Source organism: Parambassis ranga, chromosome 21 (assembly GCF_900634625.1).
Source record: "Parambassis ranga chromosome 21, fParRan2.1, whole genome shotgun sequence".
NCBI classification, from domain to species: domain Eukaryota; kingdom Metazoa; phylum Chordata; class Actinopteri; family Ambassidae; genus Parambassis; species Parambassis ranga.
The window spans coordinates 11,374,719-11,391,025 of NC_041041.1; the positions used below are offsets into that span (position 1 = coordinate 11,374,719).

General features: G+C 40.8%; 2 protein-coding genes across 3 annotated transcripts; one reads left to right on the plus strand and one right to left on the minus strand.

The window, feature by feature from the left end:
- The first annotated feature begins 3,776 nt into the window (after nt 1-3,776).
- nfe2l2a (nfe2 like bZIP transcription factor 2a) lies at nt 3,777-9,686 on the plus strand. Its single transcript, XM_028394016.1, has 5 exons — nt 3,777-3,969; nt 6,482-6,748; nt 7,024-7,116; nt 7,202-7,393; nt 8,308-9,686. The coding sequence occupies exons 1-5, from the start codon at nt 3,931-3,933 to the stop codon at nt 9,547-9,549; spliced, it is 1,833 nt and encodes a 610-aa protein (XP_028249817.1). The 5' UTR covers nt 3,777-3,930; the 3' UTR covers nt 9,550-9,686.
- A 934-nt stretch (nt 9,687-10,620) lies between these two features.
- hnrnpa3 (heterogeneous nuclear ribonucleoprotein A3) lies at nt 10,621-15,860 on the minus strand. 2 transcript variants are annotated; one of them, XM_028394099.1, is made up of 11 exons: nt 15,768-15,860; nt 14,910-15,032; nt 14,670-14,816; nt 14,376-14,586; nt 14,201-14,290; nt 14,029-14,100; nt 13,429-13,473; nt 13,133-13,288; nt 12,919-13,032; nt 12,749-12,816; nt 10,621-11,435 (listed from the first exon to the last, which is right to left on the minus strand). In XM_028394099.1, exons 1-10 carry the CDS (start codon nt 15,771-15,773, stop codon nt 12,764-12,766), a joined length of 1,017 nt encoding a protein of 338 aa, XP_028249900.1. In that variant the 5' UTR covers nt 15,774-15,860; the 3' UTR covers nt 10,621-11,435; nt 12,749-12,763. The 2 variants fall into 2 exon arrangements, with proteins under 2 accessions (XP_028249900.1, XP_028249899.1); XM_028394098.1 differs by lacking the exon at nt 10,621-11,435 and adding an exon at nt 11,996-12,647.
- Nucleotides 15,861-16,307: the final 447 nt, after the last annotated feature.

Here is a 16,307-nt window from a genome sequence, read left to right on the forward strand (position 1 = left end):
GGGTGCATATGCTGGTTGCACTGACATTTGAGACTGGAATTTACAGTTTGGTTAGAGGTAATATAATGCAACCCTTCTGGGTTAGCCTGTGGAACATTACAGCGTTTATAAAACACAAAATCAGAATTATATCAGAAAATGTGTATATAGTGTTTACCTGGGCAGGAATAACTATTGTAAATGAGCTTTGTATTAACTTTAAAAGAAAATGCACCATAAAAGTACACAAAACCCAGTAAAATACTTGAGCCGATGTTCTGAATTTACACATTTTCTTTTCCTAAATATTGTATATGCTAGTAAATAAAAACTAAGATTAAAGTATAAACTATCAGGATTTACATGACTTTCTCATTAGAGAGGTATTACACTGTCAAAATTCCTCATATGCTGGTGCTGTGATCTGTTTATAAAGCAGAGCAACTTGAAACAGAGTGACAACACTGTTTACCTTTCTGCCTCACCTCCACTTAGTCACCTGACCAGCATGACTAGTGTTTCCATATGGCACACAGAGCTGCTGCTTCAGTAACGATTTAATACAAATTTATAGTTCAAAATGTCAAACAACGCTAATGTCAAAGCACGGACAAATCATAAAAAAACACAGAAACAGTGAGAAATGCTCCATGTGATGATCTTTATTTGACAAAACAATCATGTGCTGACAGAAAAATTGCAAGATGCTGTAAAATGTCCAGATGTTTGAGGGTTTATTTCTCTTAGGTTAAAGTATAAACTCCCAAAACAAAGTTCTGTAATGCACTGACTGCAGGCAGTTAGAGTCTAAGTGTATCACAGAACTTTATTTGGAAAGCCACAGTGCCACCTCATAGGTTTGTCCTTGTGTGGAACGTTATCCTCCTCATGACTGGGTGCTCCTTTAACCTGCAGCAAGGCACAAAAAGCAATTGAAAACAGGGTTGTCATGTTTTATTTTATTTTATTTGTTCACCGACTCCAATGCAAAATTTAAAATGTACGATCTATAAAGCCCACAGAAGGAGACCTGAAGGCTTTAAGGGCCTCCAGAGAGCTGTGCTGCGAGGTGGGTCCTCCCTTGAGCCACACAGGTAAAGCAGGCTGGGTAGAGTCCTTTTAACACATCGTCAACTCTACAGAAACGATGCACTGGCTAAATATCTATCTGAGCATGTCCAATAGTTGATCCTGTACACACACCCTCCCCCCAAAATAACCCTAAAGTGTCTGTACTTCTCTTCAAGCTGCACCATCTGGTTGGTTGCAAAGTCAACATCTCTCTACATACATGTTGGAAAGTTGGTTTTGGTTTTATCTTTATTATGAGTGTTATTTCCCTCCACTGCCAGGGCGTCATTGACTCTACCTGTTGAGCTTTAACAACTTTGTGAATTGAACAGGCCCTGGGAGAATGACCTATTCACTAAACAATGCAGATAGATATGATAGCAATGAGGAAAGGCCAGCTGAGCTCCAGGAGTATTAAGTTCCATCAGTTTGAAGGTAGTTGGGAGAACTTGGAACTTCAGAAGTGCAAAATAATAATGTTGATAATAATAATGTGACGAAACAAACGGTGGCATGTGTCCATCGTAATGTCGACAATGATTCTTTAAAGAAGTGATATGATTCAGAGAAAGTAAGTTCTGCAAGTCATACTGTACCTGATATAGGTAGACGTGAGGGAGCAGCTGCAATCCAACACGAGGGGCAAATAGTCTGGATCATAAAATGCAACAAAAAAAAGAAAGAAAAAAGGCGAGCAGAGGACATTGCAGGCCGTGACTACGTTCACAGTGCTAACGCCTGTTTTCACTGCGGTTGATGTCCGTCTGCGGACTTGCAGCGCTCTGATCGTAAGGTGTCTCTCGCCGCTTTTACCTTTTCTTCGCTCAGCGCTGTGCAGTTCACTATATGCAGCTGGAAGAATGTCGACGTGGAGCTGCCAAACGTGAACGCGTGCTCATGAGCGCGCACGAGAGGGGGGAAAAAATAGGCTTTTTTAGTGTAATTTCACGCAGTGGCACAGTGAGCGGCACTTTAGTGTGAGCTTCTTTACAGATAGGTGCTACAGCCAGGACTAAGTCTGTCTTATTACCCTGGCATATTTCAAAAGCCACTTAATTACATCTCAATTCGACTTCTGTCTTACGCAGAGGTGTCAGAATGGTTTACGTTTAATTAACTGAGACCATTTTCTCTGTATGTCATTATATTTATCTTTTAATGAACTTGGCTCGACGACAACTAAGTACGTTCATGGGTCTCCCCAGTCAAAAGTGTACTGATAGTCCCGGATTAAAAAAAGCTAAAAGTAGTAAAAGTATAAAATATATTAAACAGAACATACTTGAATCAGAAGTGCAGAATAACCCTTAGCTTTAGGTACCAGATTACTATTACTCACATATAACTCAGTTGTATTTCACCAATGTGCAGACAGTGTTCAGCAGTGAAACTGCTAACGCCAGTAAAACCACTATTAGAACACTTTATATAACAGCCACATGTTAAAACCTGCATAGAGCCTATAGTGAGAAAAAGCTGCATCAGAAAAGTAAAAGTAATCTGAATTAATAACATACATATACATTTGTTTTGCAGTATTCATTCACTATGAAGTATAGCTGCTGTTTGATGACTACATGTGTGTGTAGATATTGTGCTGTAGCCTATGTAAACTCAAGAGTTAAAAGCAGTGGAGCTCAACATCTCAATGCATGCTTACCTGCCCAAATGAACTTGGCTGCCTTTTTACACTGCACTTATAGAAGTTTGTCTCTAAACCTTAACTCACAAAGTCACTTTCTGTAATTTCATGTTATGGGTGATGATCGAACAGTAGCCTATTTCCTAGTAGTGGAGGAGAAAGTATGATCAAATGGAAACTACTGTAGGCCAACACTTAAGTAAAGGAGCAGCTTAAAGTTAAATACTTAGGCATCAATACCACTTTGCTACACTCCACTCTCTATTAAGGTTTTATATAGGATCTGATGCCATTAGTTCAATAAGAATGATAAGACATCTTTATCATCCATAAATGAATACGTATAATATTATTTACATTTATTATATTTGACATGTTTTACCAGAAATAAGCAGCCTACTATTCCCCTATATCCTACTTTACAACTAAGTGTCACTGTAATATTGCTACTGATTAATTTTCCAGACACCCTATGCACTGTTATAGGCTATATCAATTAAAAGTATTATGTACATGCAAGCTTATATACATGCAACTAGATCCAGCTCATTCATCTAAACTACCCCTTAATACATTTATAATAAAGATTTTTTTAAAAGAGTCAAGCCAGAAATATAGGTGTTTATGACAATGTCTGCGGTGGAGTATTTTGTGTGTCTCCTCTCTGTTTTGTAATGGTGTCCTTGTGCTGGAGAGTGACTTCACCCAGTCCACGGGACATCAGGGCCCCAGGGTCCCCGGCACCACAAAGGTCACGGAGACCAGCAGGGGGTGCTACGCACCAAACAAAACTCAGGTGATGTTAGCAGTGTCAACAGGGTTAAAAAAATCCTTGTAACTTCAGTTTATTTATATACAGAGAAACGTCCGAACAGAAATGAGGCGTACTAATAATATGTGGGTGCGTTGTGTGTTTTTATGTCATACTCTGTTTTCATACCATGCGTTATTTTTGTGTTTGGTAACGAGTGTGTTAAGTTGCTTCGGGCGCATGCGTACACGGGTCGTATCGCACAGCCTCATAGGCCGCTGTGAGGGGGACGATCCCGGCGCCGCAGCCCGGTGGGCAGGGCCATCATTTCCGTAATGTTCATTAGATTTGGAGGAAGCAATAGTTGTGTTAGCTCAGCTGCTGCGAAGGGACTGTGTCGGCTCGCCATTTTAATCTGACATTTGAGGAATAATACACACATTGCCCAGTCATAAGGCGTCTTTTTTTGACAGCGAGACAGCTCTCCATGATGATGGAAATGGAGGTGATTCATTCCAGTCAACAGGTAAACCGAATATTTATCAAAAGTGTTCGCTAGCATTGACTGTCAGCTTCCATTTTTTAATACAGTATGAACGGGAGTTTTTACGTAGCCTAAAGTTGAATAACACGCGTTATGACAGGCACGTAATGGCGTAGTTAGGACGTTATATTGTTGATATGTGTGACAGGACAAGTCCAGACAAAACTCCGTCAGGCTCACTTTAGTTGAAGTCGAGCTTACCCTCTGTAACACTTTCAGTTCTGCAAGTCATCCACTCGGAACGTTTTTCGTCTACAGAGGATTAAATAAGACTGTAAACACATACTGATATCTCAGTGTTAAAGGGGGATTTTTCATAATAACCTGACCCAGTTTATCTCATCCTGGCAAGTTCGGTAAACAGAAAACCCTGGACTCCCTTCAGCCTTTTCTCGTAACAGTGTCCCTCCTCCTCCTCTTTCCGCTTCCCTCTAAGCATGTGATCCCATATCTGAACCACCGTGAATCATTTCTTTAAAGCACGTACAGGCCTAGTTGCCTGTTTTGTCTGAGAAACCTCACTGTGTTTTTATTTGTATTTTGTGCTATGGCCTTTTATCATAAACTCGTTCAGTGGAAGAACAGAGTTGACTGATGAGGTCTAACAGCTGTGTTTCATCATCACTGGTCAAGGGTGGATGTCCAGTGAAATATGGTTAAAGAAGGTGAAGATTCCCCCTCTGAGGCCCTCACAGAAGTAAATGAACAACCCAAACCAAAATGTTCTTTTTAAAGCAGAGGGGACTGTAGTCCATTTATTGGGCTTGTTGTTGAAAGTATGTATTCTGGGTTTTTTTGTTGTTCATTCTGTGCCTGGTTGGTATACGTGTGGACTGTCTGGTAGAGGTGTCTGGGAAATCTGAGTAGTTTTCTGAGCTGGTTTCCTTGTTCTGGTGCCAGTTCTTGTCTTGTGACACATGAATCACTGACAGCATACCTGATGTTAATCACACTGGCAAATACTCAGTCTATGTGATTTATTACGATGTAACAAATATGTTCTCATTATAAGTTATTTAAATTATATGCCTTTACAGAATATTTTGTCATTGATGGTGAAAGTGCTGATTGAACGTCATCTGTTGCGACATTCCTTTTTTTAGACGTGATTTTGTTTTTTTAGAGGACTCGTATGACTTGTCTGAGGAGCTTATAAGGTGTGACCAACAGACAAGAGTGTCTTTTTTTTTACTTTGCAAAAACATCAGTGACCTCAAAGATCCCACATAGACATGTTATGGGACTTCCTCATTCCTGCAGAAACCATAATTCTTGGTTGTGTGTGCTCACCTCTCAGTCAGTGAGCTTGATTTATAGCAGCCTTAGTAATGAGTAATCCCTCTGCGGTCGTGCTTCTGATGCAACACAGAGGCAAAGAGGGTTAGTGGGTTCTTATTTTGCAGCTCCACAGTTGTAGTCAGAAAAACTGTGTCAACAGACTCTTAAAATATGCTTGTATTATTAGTTTAGGAGGGTTTATGACACTCTCTGTTTCCTTTGAATCAAAAGAGAGAACAATATCTCACTGGACTTTCTAAACAGTTTCACGTCCTCTTAATTGTGCATTGTCTGCTTTGTACTTCATTTAACTTCCCTCTCAGCTTCCTCTAGGCTTGGTCTGTTCTGGCCATATGAGTGTTATGAAGTCTAGCTCATTAGTTATGTTTATAACGAGGTCTGAGGAACAAACAAGTCACATGCTCAGGACATCTTCTTGTAAACCAGAATCTTGGATTTATGCAACTTCCTAGGGGCCTTATGAAACAGCTTCCTTCTGTAAATAAATTCTGGTAGAATACCAGAGAAAAGAGCAGCATTATTTATCTTATGACATGGTTGTTTAAAAAGAAAAAGAAAATAAAAGGCAAATAGCATTTGGTCCATCACAGTAAAATCTACAGGAAGCAGTTTCTAAATATCCTCATAGTTGTTGGGTGTGCTGGGCCTGACTCTAAGCCCACATGTGTAAATATAATGTATGACAAGACTTTATTAGGAAGAAGAAATTGGGCTCTAAGCTATATTACATAGCATCTGAGCAGCAACAAAACCACACAGTGTTCAAAAACAACACAATTTTACAAATGAAATATTTGGCATTTGAGTTATTTTACTTTAGCACTAAGTGACTGAACATGGAATATTTGGTTTAAAAACAAAAAAATGAACTTTTGTGAGTTTGAATGTGACAGTCAAATTCACACCTTTGTAATTAGATGGGTAATGACCACTTCCTTTGTCAGGAGTATCAAGTGAGGATAGGTATCTTCTGTTGGTGTATGGTGGCAACAGGGGAAAAGAGAGAAGTACATTTATTATTCATGCTGCTTCTCCCCCTTGACACTAGTGCCAGCTTTGTCAGTGATCTGATACTGAGGGACAGGGTGTGGCAGGTGTAACGCTTCACACTGGGGAAGCTCCTCTTTGCTCCAACGCTAATCTTATTCTCTCTGCAAGACGGGCTAACTGATCCACTGCCTGCCTTTTTTTGCAGAACATGGACCTGATTGACATACTGTGGAACCAGGACATCGATCTTGGTGCCAGGCGTGAGGTGTTTGACTACAACCACCGTCAGAAGGAGCATGAGCTGCAGAGGCAGCGGGAGCAAGAGGAAGAGAAGAGGCTTCATTTGCTCCGGGAGGAGGAGAAGGCCTTTCTGGCACAGCTGCAGCTAGACGAGGAAACGGGAGAGTACATACCTTGTCCGCCACCCAGTGCTCCTCTGCAGCCAGTTGTTACACCTCTAGAGGTCACACAGGTACGTGCACACATGCCATCATTACTCATGTCAGAGATGGGCCACTCCCCCCTCATTTGATAGGCTCTGACAGTGTGTGTGTGTAGCTAGGTAACCACCTCATCCTGTATAATTACATAAACACAGGTGGGTCTGTAGTTTTGCATCTGTGTAGTTGGCTCCAGAGAATGCTCTGCAGAGACTTGTGCTCTATAAATACAAAATCATGTGCTGTGTTTTTAAAGATTGAAAAAAAGTGCTGAATTTAATAGGAAGCTCTGTGACTTGTGATACAGGATGTCAGCTTCACAGAGGAGAACGGTGATGCAATGTCACTTGATGAATGTTTGGAGCTACTGGCAGAGACATTTCCTGTAGACGAACCTGAGGTAAGTATGCTGACACACTTATCACCACAAGAGTCATTTACTTTTTACTGTTTAAAAACCACAGTGTATGTTTTATCTCCTTTAGAATAATTCAGTTAGCTTGGACACACCTGCTGTCTCCATCAGCAGCAACATCATGACGTCCCCAGAGCAGCCCGCTCTGTCACCAGCCACCCTCTCCCCAGGTCAGCTTCCACCGCCGCCACCACCACTACAGAGGATGTCTCCAGATTTGGAGCAGGCCTGGATGGAGCTTTTGTCCCTCCCTGAGCTGCAGGTATAATACATGGATTTTACTGCCTCAATAGCATGGCGGTTTGTGTAGAATGCACGAATGGCAGGAGCTCGGCTTTAAAGGACAAACATTTATTTGTTTGGCGGCAAGGTGTCATACAGCTCATTCCACCGTAAATAGGTTTTATTGCTGGGATATTTTCAAGCAATAAACAGATGTATGATGCTTCAGTAATATTACCGGTTGCATCTTGTTCAGAGAAGGTGCAGCACATTGCTCACTGGTAGAGTAGCTATTTGATTAGCTGCTTTATCAGCTTAGCTTCAAGGCACCTCATATTTGCATTAGCTAATGGGTGGAGCAGTGTGCCTTTTGTTGCCTTGAACTCTCACCAGAGTAGACTGGAGCACAATCCTAACCATAAAATAACATTAATCTGGCAAGCTCCCAATAAGACTCACCCTCTGAAACTGAGTATTTAAAAACTGCTTCATAGAGATTAGGTTTAGGTAACATTGCAGCAACAAGAAGAGCAGGGAATTTTCACACAGTAGGCTTCCTTATGCAACAGCCAGCTCTGCTAGCATTTTATCAGAAAAATGTCAGTCAACCAGTATAACTGCATGGATTAGTAACTTTTTGTTTCCAGAAAACCAAAACCATATTTAGTCAAGATAAATTAGTGCTAATTTTCTTGTTAAAAAACAAATGCAACTGGCTTTAATAGATTACAGTGTTGTCTGAGGACTATTAAGAAAAATTATAGTTATATTTTGTACTATTTGTACTGTAAATACTATTTGTACTATTTGTACTGTAAATAGCACACATGCATACCCAGCTATACAAGATATTTGTTGTTTATTTGTATTTAGCTCAAAAGCAACAAAGTCTGCTAGTTTAACTGTGGCCATCTAGGTTACATTTCTAATATTCCACCTTTCTGCTCTCTCTAGCAATGCCTGAACATGCAAATGGAGGACACATTGGAGACTACAACTTATCCTCTCCCAAACAATCCTGAAGTACACAATCTAAACTACTCTTTCTACCCCATGCCGAGCGTCACAGATGAGAAAACAGCCAGTATAAATGTTGGTCCTGCAGAGTTTATGAGCACATTTGATGGTTCTGTTCCCAGCATGGCCTCATCTGATGATGTTAGCCAGATAAAGGCAAAAGCTCCTCAGCTGAATGCTAACTTCAGTTCAGAAAGCTTCTGTGACATGTTTTACCCCAGTGCTATGCTTGAAGAGAGCAGTGGTCAGCAAGGCCTGGAGGGGAGTGAAAGCACAACCATGTCTGACAGCAAAGGTCCCTTCACACCCATGGACCTTTACAGCCTCTCACCTGGAGATGCATTTGACAGAGGCAAGCAAAATTTCACAGAGTTGCCAGACTCAGATTCGGGGGTTTCTTCAAACGCAAGTCCAAATGCCAGCTCACCAGGAAAGTCTGTGTGTGGCAGTGGGTCTGTTGGCTACAGTGATTCTGATCTAGAAGAGATGGACCACAGCCCTGGGAGCGTAGATTCTGACTACTCCAAGTTGTTTTCTATAAATTTCCAACCTGATGATCTTCAGTCAGCAGTTTCTATATCTGCACTGACTGGGCAAGCAGAACAGGAGATGGAGAAGAAACCCAAGCTACACAAGGTGGAACCAGCAGAAGAGAGTGGTCACGACACCGCTCCGTTCACCAAAGACAAACAGAAAAAACGCTCTGATGTGCGTCTCTCCAGAGACGAGCAGAGGGCCAAATCCCTCAAAATCCCTTTCACCGTTGACGTGATTATCAATCTGCCCGTTGATGACTTCAATGAGATGATGTCAAAACACCAACTGAACGAGGCCCAGCTGGCACTGGTCCGCGACATCCGCCGCCGCGGCAAGAACAAAGTGGCTGCTCAGAACTGCCGCAAGCGCAAGATGGAGAACATAGTGGGTCTGGAGGGTGAACTGGACTCACTGAAGGAGGAGAAAGAGCGTCTGCTGAGCGAAAAGAGCAAGAACACCACAGACCTGAAGGACATGAAGCGGCAGCTCAACAGCCTGTACTTGGAGGTCTTCAGCATGCTGAGAGACGAGAAGGGGAACTCCTACTCGCCGTCAGACTACTCCCTCCAGCAGTCCACTGACGGCAGCGTATTTCTCGTTCCTCGCGTCAAAAAGACTTTTAAGAGCAAAGACAACCACTAATCTCCTTTGTAACATGGTACTGCAATTGTCATAGTATACTATGCAATAACTTTGTAGTCACACAGCTTTAAGCGTAGGTAGCTCTCAGCAGAACTATTGTATAGTTTTTGCTTACTTCTCTTGAATGTTGTAATATTTTTAATATTTTCTTTTGTACCCTCAGATTCTTTAACTAAGTAGTTTGTAAATATAAGCATTACTCGCTTTTGAGACAATGTCACTGTATGTGTATATATTGTATATATCAGTTCTGTATGCTAATGATTGTTTCAATTATTAGTTATTTTATAACTTCCCTTTATGATTCGCTGCCTCTTTTTTTTTTATCCTAACTCCTTTTGCTTTTAAATAAACTATTCATACAGCTATATGGCCTTTATTGTCTAAATGCTGAACATTGTGTTTTGTACTGCAGCCACAGCCCACAACAGATTGATGCCAGATGGATATATAGTCCAAGGAATGATTACATAACTTACCACATGTTCAAGTTAGCTCTTGACTTGAAGGCTTACAAAACAGCAAATAAGTAGATTATTGTAGTGAAACAAAAGCGTTGTTGGTTTGAACCGTTTTCACAATCTGCTTGGCTTTTTTGTAAAACATGCCTGCTTGTACAGTAACTTAAATCTTTTAATTCTCCAAAAGAAATCACACCCACACTACTCGTTATGACAGAGAGCTCAACTGTAAAGCTATAGTCCAGTATGTACAGTTTGAGTCTTGCATGACAGCTTCTCAATGATCTGCCAGTGAAACTTATTCAAAAAGAAAAGCCTGTATGCAATCAATGGGCCCTACGTGCACTTTCACACACAGACACTACCTTTTGATCACCAAGCCTGTTTTCTGATCAAACAAGTCAAGGACGTGCCCGAATCAAGCAAATCAAACAATAAAACCCTCGGATAACCGCTGTGGTGCACAATTAAAGGAACATTTACACAAAATTTCTCCCAGAAATAAAAGACTCATCTTATGAAAAAGATGCTTTATTTACAAATAAAAGTTACATTTACATTTACATATTGTGCTAGAAAACTACGACAGCTTGTTGACACTGGTGTACTTTTGCCATGAAGTCGGTTCCTTGTTTACACATATTTCTGTGCCCGCCCTATAGCACAGACATTAATGATCCCAACTATAGAGGGTTAGCAGCAACTGTACTCCATGTAGGCGAGACGTTGTAGGATTTAAAGCAAATTCAGAATAACAGGATTCCTGTTTTACTACAATACTTGTAATATGAACCATAGATCTAACCACTGAGGAATTTTGCAGTCTATTGCCAGTTATTTTAACAACCAGCTGAAAGTACTGCCGTCCTTCTAGAACCAAAATATTTGTAGCCTTTGTTGCAATGATCACAATATCTGAAGTTAAAAATACCTTTCCTCATTCGACTAAGACTATTTTTATATTACTCTATTTTTCAACCAAAAGGGTCTGACAGTAATTATGCCACACTCAGAAATGTGAAGAAATTATTAAGGGAGGTTTAACTTGATTTTTTGGATTACGGTACAAAATATTTGCACATGTGATAAATATATGATAAATAACAACTTGAGAAAATCATGGAGACAAATAATACTGTCTTTTGTTGGGGTGTAATCTTTGGCCACTGGTTTCATTTCTGTTAATGTGAACTAAAAGACTGACTGAAAAGCAGTGGTGTGAAGGACACTGGCTGTGATCATGGTGGAGCAACATCTGATGTTTACCTCAAAACACCTTTTGACTCACACTTTGTGTACTTACAGTTTGCACTACTCATATCTGATCAGCCTTGGATAGTATTTTAAAAGAAAGTCTTACCCATCCAGAACCTTCCATGTTATCAGGGCTTACCAGATTTTCACCAAGAAGAGCTCTTTCCACATCTGTAAATCAAGCAAAGTGGTTACTCTTACCTGTGCCATCTTCACCTTTTGTGAAATATTCACTCCCTTTTCTTGTTAAGTGTGTCAAATCTAGCACAACTGCAGTTATCTCTGACTCAACAGGATCTCCAGTGTGTCCAGGACCTAGTCTTTCTTCGCTAGCAGCAGCTGCTGGAGATTAGCTAGGCTTGGAAGAGAGATAAGATGCTCACTACCAGGCACGACACTGCAAGCTTCCTCCATGGGCGTTGCTGCTCGATGCTGCCTTCTTCCCTCTCTCTCTCAAAATGCTGACTGGTCCACTGTGCTGGCGCTGAAGACGTCCTGTCTGACAGTCATCTGCAATCTTCCACACTAGCGATGCTGAGGGCCCAACTGGAGGTTCTTGTGGCTGTCATAATTCTACTCACTCAAGTCTGGTGATAAGTGGTGTATGGGCCCCTTTCCTAGGACTACCCAGAAAAAACACTCCCTTTTTATTGACCCTGGTAGGTAAATACATACAATATGTACACACACTACTTTCATCCACAGAAGCCTTAATGATGCACTGAACCTCGTGTTATTTTACTACACAATTTTATTCGGTCTTTTTCAACTAATCAAAATATTGGAACAATCTAGAATTTGGTTTTTCTGGGAAACAACAAATGTGAGGGATTCCCTTAAATCTAATCCAGACTGCTTATGTGTTGACACTGGTGCTATGAAGAAATTACACACTGTGCTTTGCATACAAAAATCAAAAATACATGACACTTGCAATAGAGCGATCATAATATCTTTAGAGAGAAAAAAGGGTGTAGTTCTAAGCTTATCTAAAGGCCTGAAATAACTATACTATTTGACAAACACCATGTTAAAAGACAAAAGATAAATTAGCCAGCACAAAACTAGCCCATATAAAAAAAGAAAAATGAAGATATTTAGACCTGACTTAAGATCAAAAAAACAATACCCCTGATACCATAGGCACAATACACACACTTCAGACGCACAGAAGGAAAAGTTGCTCAATAGGGAAACATCTATCACAATTAAGGTAGGGCATCATCTGCACTCAGGTTTGTGTATACAGTCCTTTCATAAACTTCTCAGATTTAGCTGCAGTAAAGTCTGACTTGTGTGTTCCTCTAATGCCTCAAAGTAACCTGCAGCTTTCCTGACAACTCCTTTGCTCACCTCCTCGCCTCTGCTGCTAAGAACTGAAGCCTGTTGAATGGATACAGGATAAAACAAATAGTTATTCTGCACTTTCATGGGCTCACTCTGTACTGTGCTATGAGGGTGCTGCGAAACCGAATGCAACTTACCAAAAAAGGAAATAATTAATATCGCCGTGAGCCGTAGCCACCTCCGCCGCCACCAGAGCCGTAGCCACCTGGAGTTACAGGTCAAAGGATCACAATACGATAAATTGTGTCAAGCAACATGTCATTTTAACACAGACTGTAACACAAGGAACTGAAGGTTTAAAACTCACCGCCATAGGGTCCAGAGTTTCTGCCACCAAAGTTGTTTCCCTTCATGGGCCCATAATTGGACTGCTGTCCACCATAATTTCCAAAGTCATTGTAGTTTCCACCACCTCCATATCCTGAAGATGCAAGTCAATTTTAACAAATGTGTGTTTTCTACTTGTAACATTAGGACCCCAATTCTGAGTCAACATTCTCTAGGACAGATAGAAGTTTTACCTCCACCGTTACCTCCGTAACATCCGTCACAGTTCCCACCATATCCACCACTCTGGCTGCCATATCCAGGACCACCACCACCACCACCACCACCACCACTGTAGCCACCACGGCCACCTCCATAACCTGGTCCGCCACCATAGTTTCCTCCTGGACCTGAAAAACAATGCAAATATACAATTTAACCAACATTTCTAAACGGTTATATCATGACACTGTTGTAAAACACCTGCTAAAACAGTGAGAGTTGGTCTGGAGATACATTTTTACACATTGACATTTATAGGGCAGCTTACCATTGTCAAAATCATCAGCATAACCACCGCGCCCTCCATAGCCGCCTAAAAAAAAACAAGAAGGTAAAATACGTATTGTGGCTGAACTGAATCATTTGTTAAATCTTGTCGCAATACATTTAAGTTAATTTAAAACAGTGAAACTGAGCTTTAAAATTAAAAATACATTTGCAAATACAGGTTTAAGTCCTGAACAAGAATTCTAAGAGTTATATTATTATAACACTTCATAAATATGATCCTGCCACCTCTACCTCTTCAAGTGCCATCACTGAAACACAACTCTGTGCACATTCCACATTTCTCTGGACTCATTTTACCTGACAATAGGGGAATGTCTTAATAATGAATTTAGAAGTACATAAAAAAATGGTAACCAGACACCATTAAAGCAAAGCTTTACCCACCCCTAAGCCAAGCTGACAAACTGGTTTTGCCAGACAATTGTGGTTATAAACACGTAGCAGTTTGCATTTAGGAAGCGGAAACTTGATCTGGAATACTCTTGACATATAGCACCACGCAATCGTAATGATTAGATATTTTTGGTACATTAGCAATTGCAAAAATGAGATGTATGGACATTTTGTAACAACTCACCTCGGCTAAAGCTGCTACCACCTCCATAATTCCCTCCTCTGCCCATGTAATTTGATCCTCCGCTCCTGTTTTCTAAGAAGTCAGAAAGACACATAACATCACAGATCTTTTTAGTTGCATCAGTACAAACACCAAGAGTATAACTAAGTTTCATATTAGATCATACACTTACGCCGGTTACCGTTGTAACTACTCATTTCCTGTTTTGATAGAGCTTTTCGGACCTCACAGTTGTGGTAGTTGATTGTGTGGTATTTCTGGGCTGTAAGGAAAAGTGATAAACAATCATACATCGCCATATGTTCACCAACGGTCTAGTGATCCCAGGATTCCAGCCAATCACATACCAACTATTTTGTCGACAGTGTCATGGTCGTCAAACGAAACAAAGCAGAATCCTCTCTTCTTCCCTGTGTTGCGTTCCTCCATGATGTCAACACTTTCGACCTTTCCATATTTCTCAAAATAGTCCCGAATCATGCTCTCATCAGTGTCTTCCTTGATGCCTCCTACAAAGATCTTCTTCACTGTAAGATGAGCCCCTGGTTTATTGGAGTCCTAAAACAAGAGTGTATCAGTAAGCACAAAACAAACACTTTCACTGCTGTATCTGTGGTCAAGGATTTATTCATCTATCTCACCTCTCTGGACACGGCCCTCTTGGGCTCCACAACCCGACCATCTACTTTATGGGGCCTTGCTTTCATGGCATCATCAACTTCATTTACAGAAGAGTATGTTACAAAGCCAAACCCTCTGGATCGCTTGTTTGACGGATCCCTCATCACCTACAGTACAGTACAAGTGAGATGAATGATGGTTGTTGTGTAGTTTGCCTTACATGTGGTGTTATTTTAAAAATAAGATTAAAAACTACAAACCACACAGTCTGTGAGCGCTCCCCATTGTTCAAAATGGGCTCGCAAACTTTCCTCCGTGGTTTCAAAGCTCAGACCTCCTATAAACAGCTTTCTGAGCTGCTCAGGTTCCTTAATGTCATGGTCCTATAAAATCAAAAATACACAACAGACATTTACACAACAGACATTTCCTGCTGCCAGTAGGTGGCGCTGTGACGGTATCATCCTATTACTGGCAACAAGCAATGAACATGTGTTTACACTTATTTACAGAAACATTTAAATCCCAGCGTGTATTTGTGTGGCAGGGTACGCCACGCTGTCACAGGGAGGAGGCAGGTGTTGGGGTTAATGCTATCATCAGGCCGTAATGCTATAGTGGAAACAGCCCACGTATAATATAAACAAAGCCGGTGTGTGTGATTGAGCAGACAGATAAATAAAAATCCGCACACAAAAAATAAAGCTATTTAAAAAGTGTAAAGCCAACGATCTACTGTAACTGCCACCTATAACAGACGAAGGAAGCTAACACTAGCTTTAACAGCTAACGTTGGCTTACTTCAAAAAATGCCACAGACTCAACATCAGCACAAATAAATTAGGTTAAAACGCGCTAGTGTTTACAAAGCAAACGACCCGAAATGCTTCACAATGCTATTACTTTTAGTTACGGCTTTGTAGCATTTGAGCCCCCCATTAGCTTAGCAGCAACGCTAGCTATTGACACCAGCGCTGCATGAGCATGAGCTACACTGACAAGATAATATTGCTTTACAACAAATTCCACTCTTATGCCAACGTACATTTATGCTAAAGTATGATCGTGATTTTTTTGTCTCTGCATATCGAACATAAACTCATTTACAAGCACCTCACCTCCATTTTGCAGGTAGAACGCAGATCTGACAGGATCACGCGATATCTTCGGACTAGTTGTGGTGCAGGGACACAAGGGGCAGGGGCAGCTCTGACGTGCTAAAAAAAGGCTTTGAAGAAAGGCAGGGACTGTGTGTGACTTTTGGCATTTGATTGGATATACCAGCTGTCTGTCACTTTTAGGCTCACGTGAACAAATCAGATAGCTACGCTGTCGCCACGCCTGAAGATTTCTTCGTTGGAGACACTCTTGAATCATAACGTCACCTAACTGTCAGTGAACGTCGCCCATTGGTTATAGGTTAAAACAAATAGGGGAAAGTTGCAGAAGGATTTAAGGAAGCAGGAAGTTTGTGTACTGAATCCTAAAAATGTATTTATTACATGAAAGCTGTGTAAAACTGAACACAGCAGAATATGATCTCAAATTACACAGCCACGTTAATCCAATATAAATAAATAAACATATAGTGTAAATGTAGCTAAGAATACATTTATGAATTGTGGACAGAAAACTGAACCTTTCACATTCTGGATGTA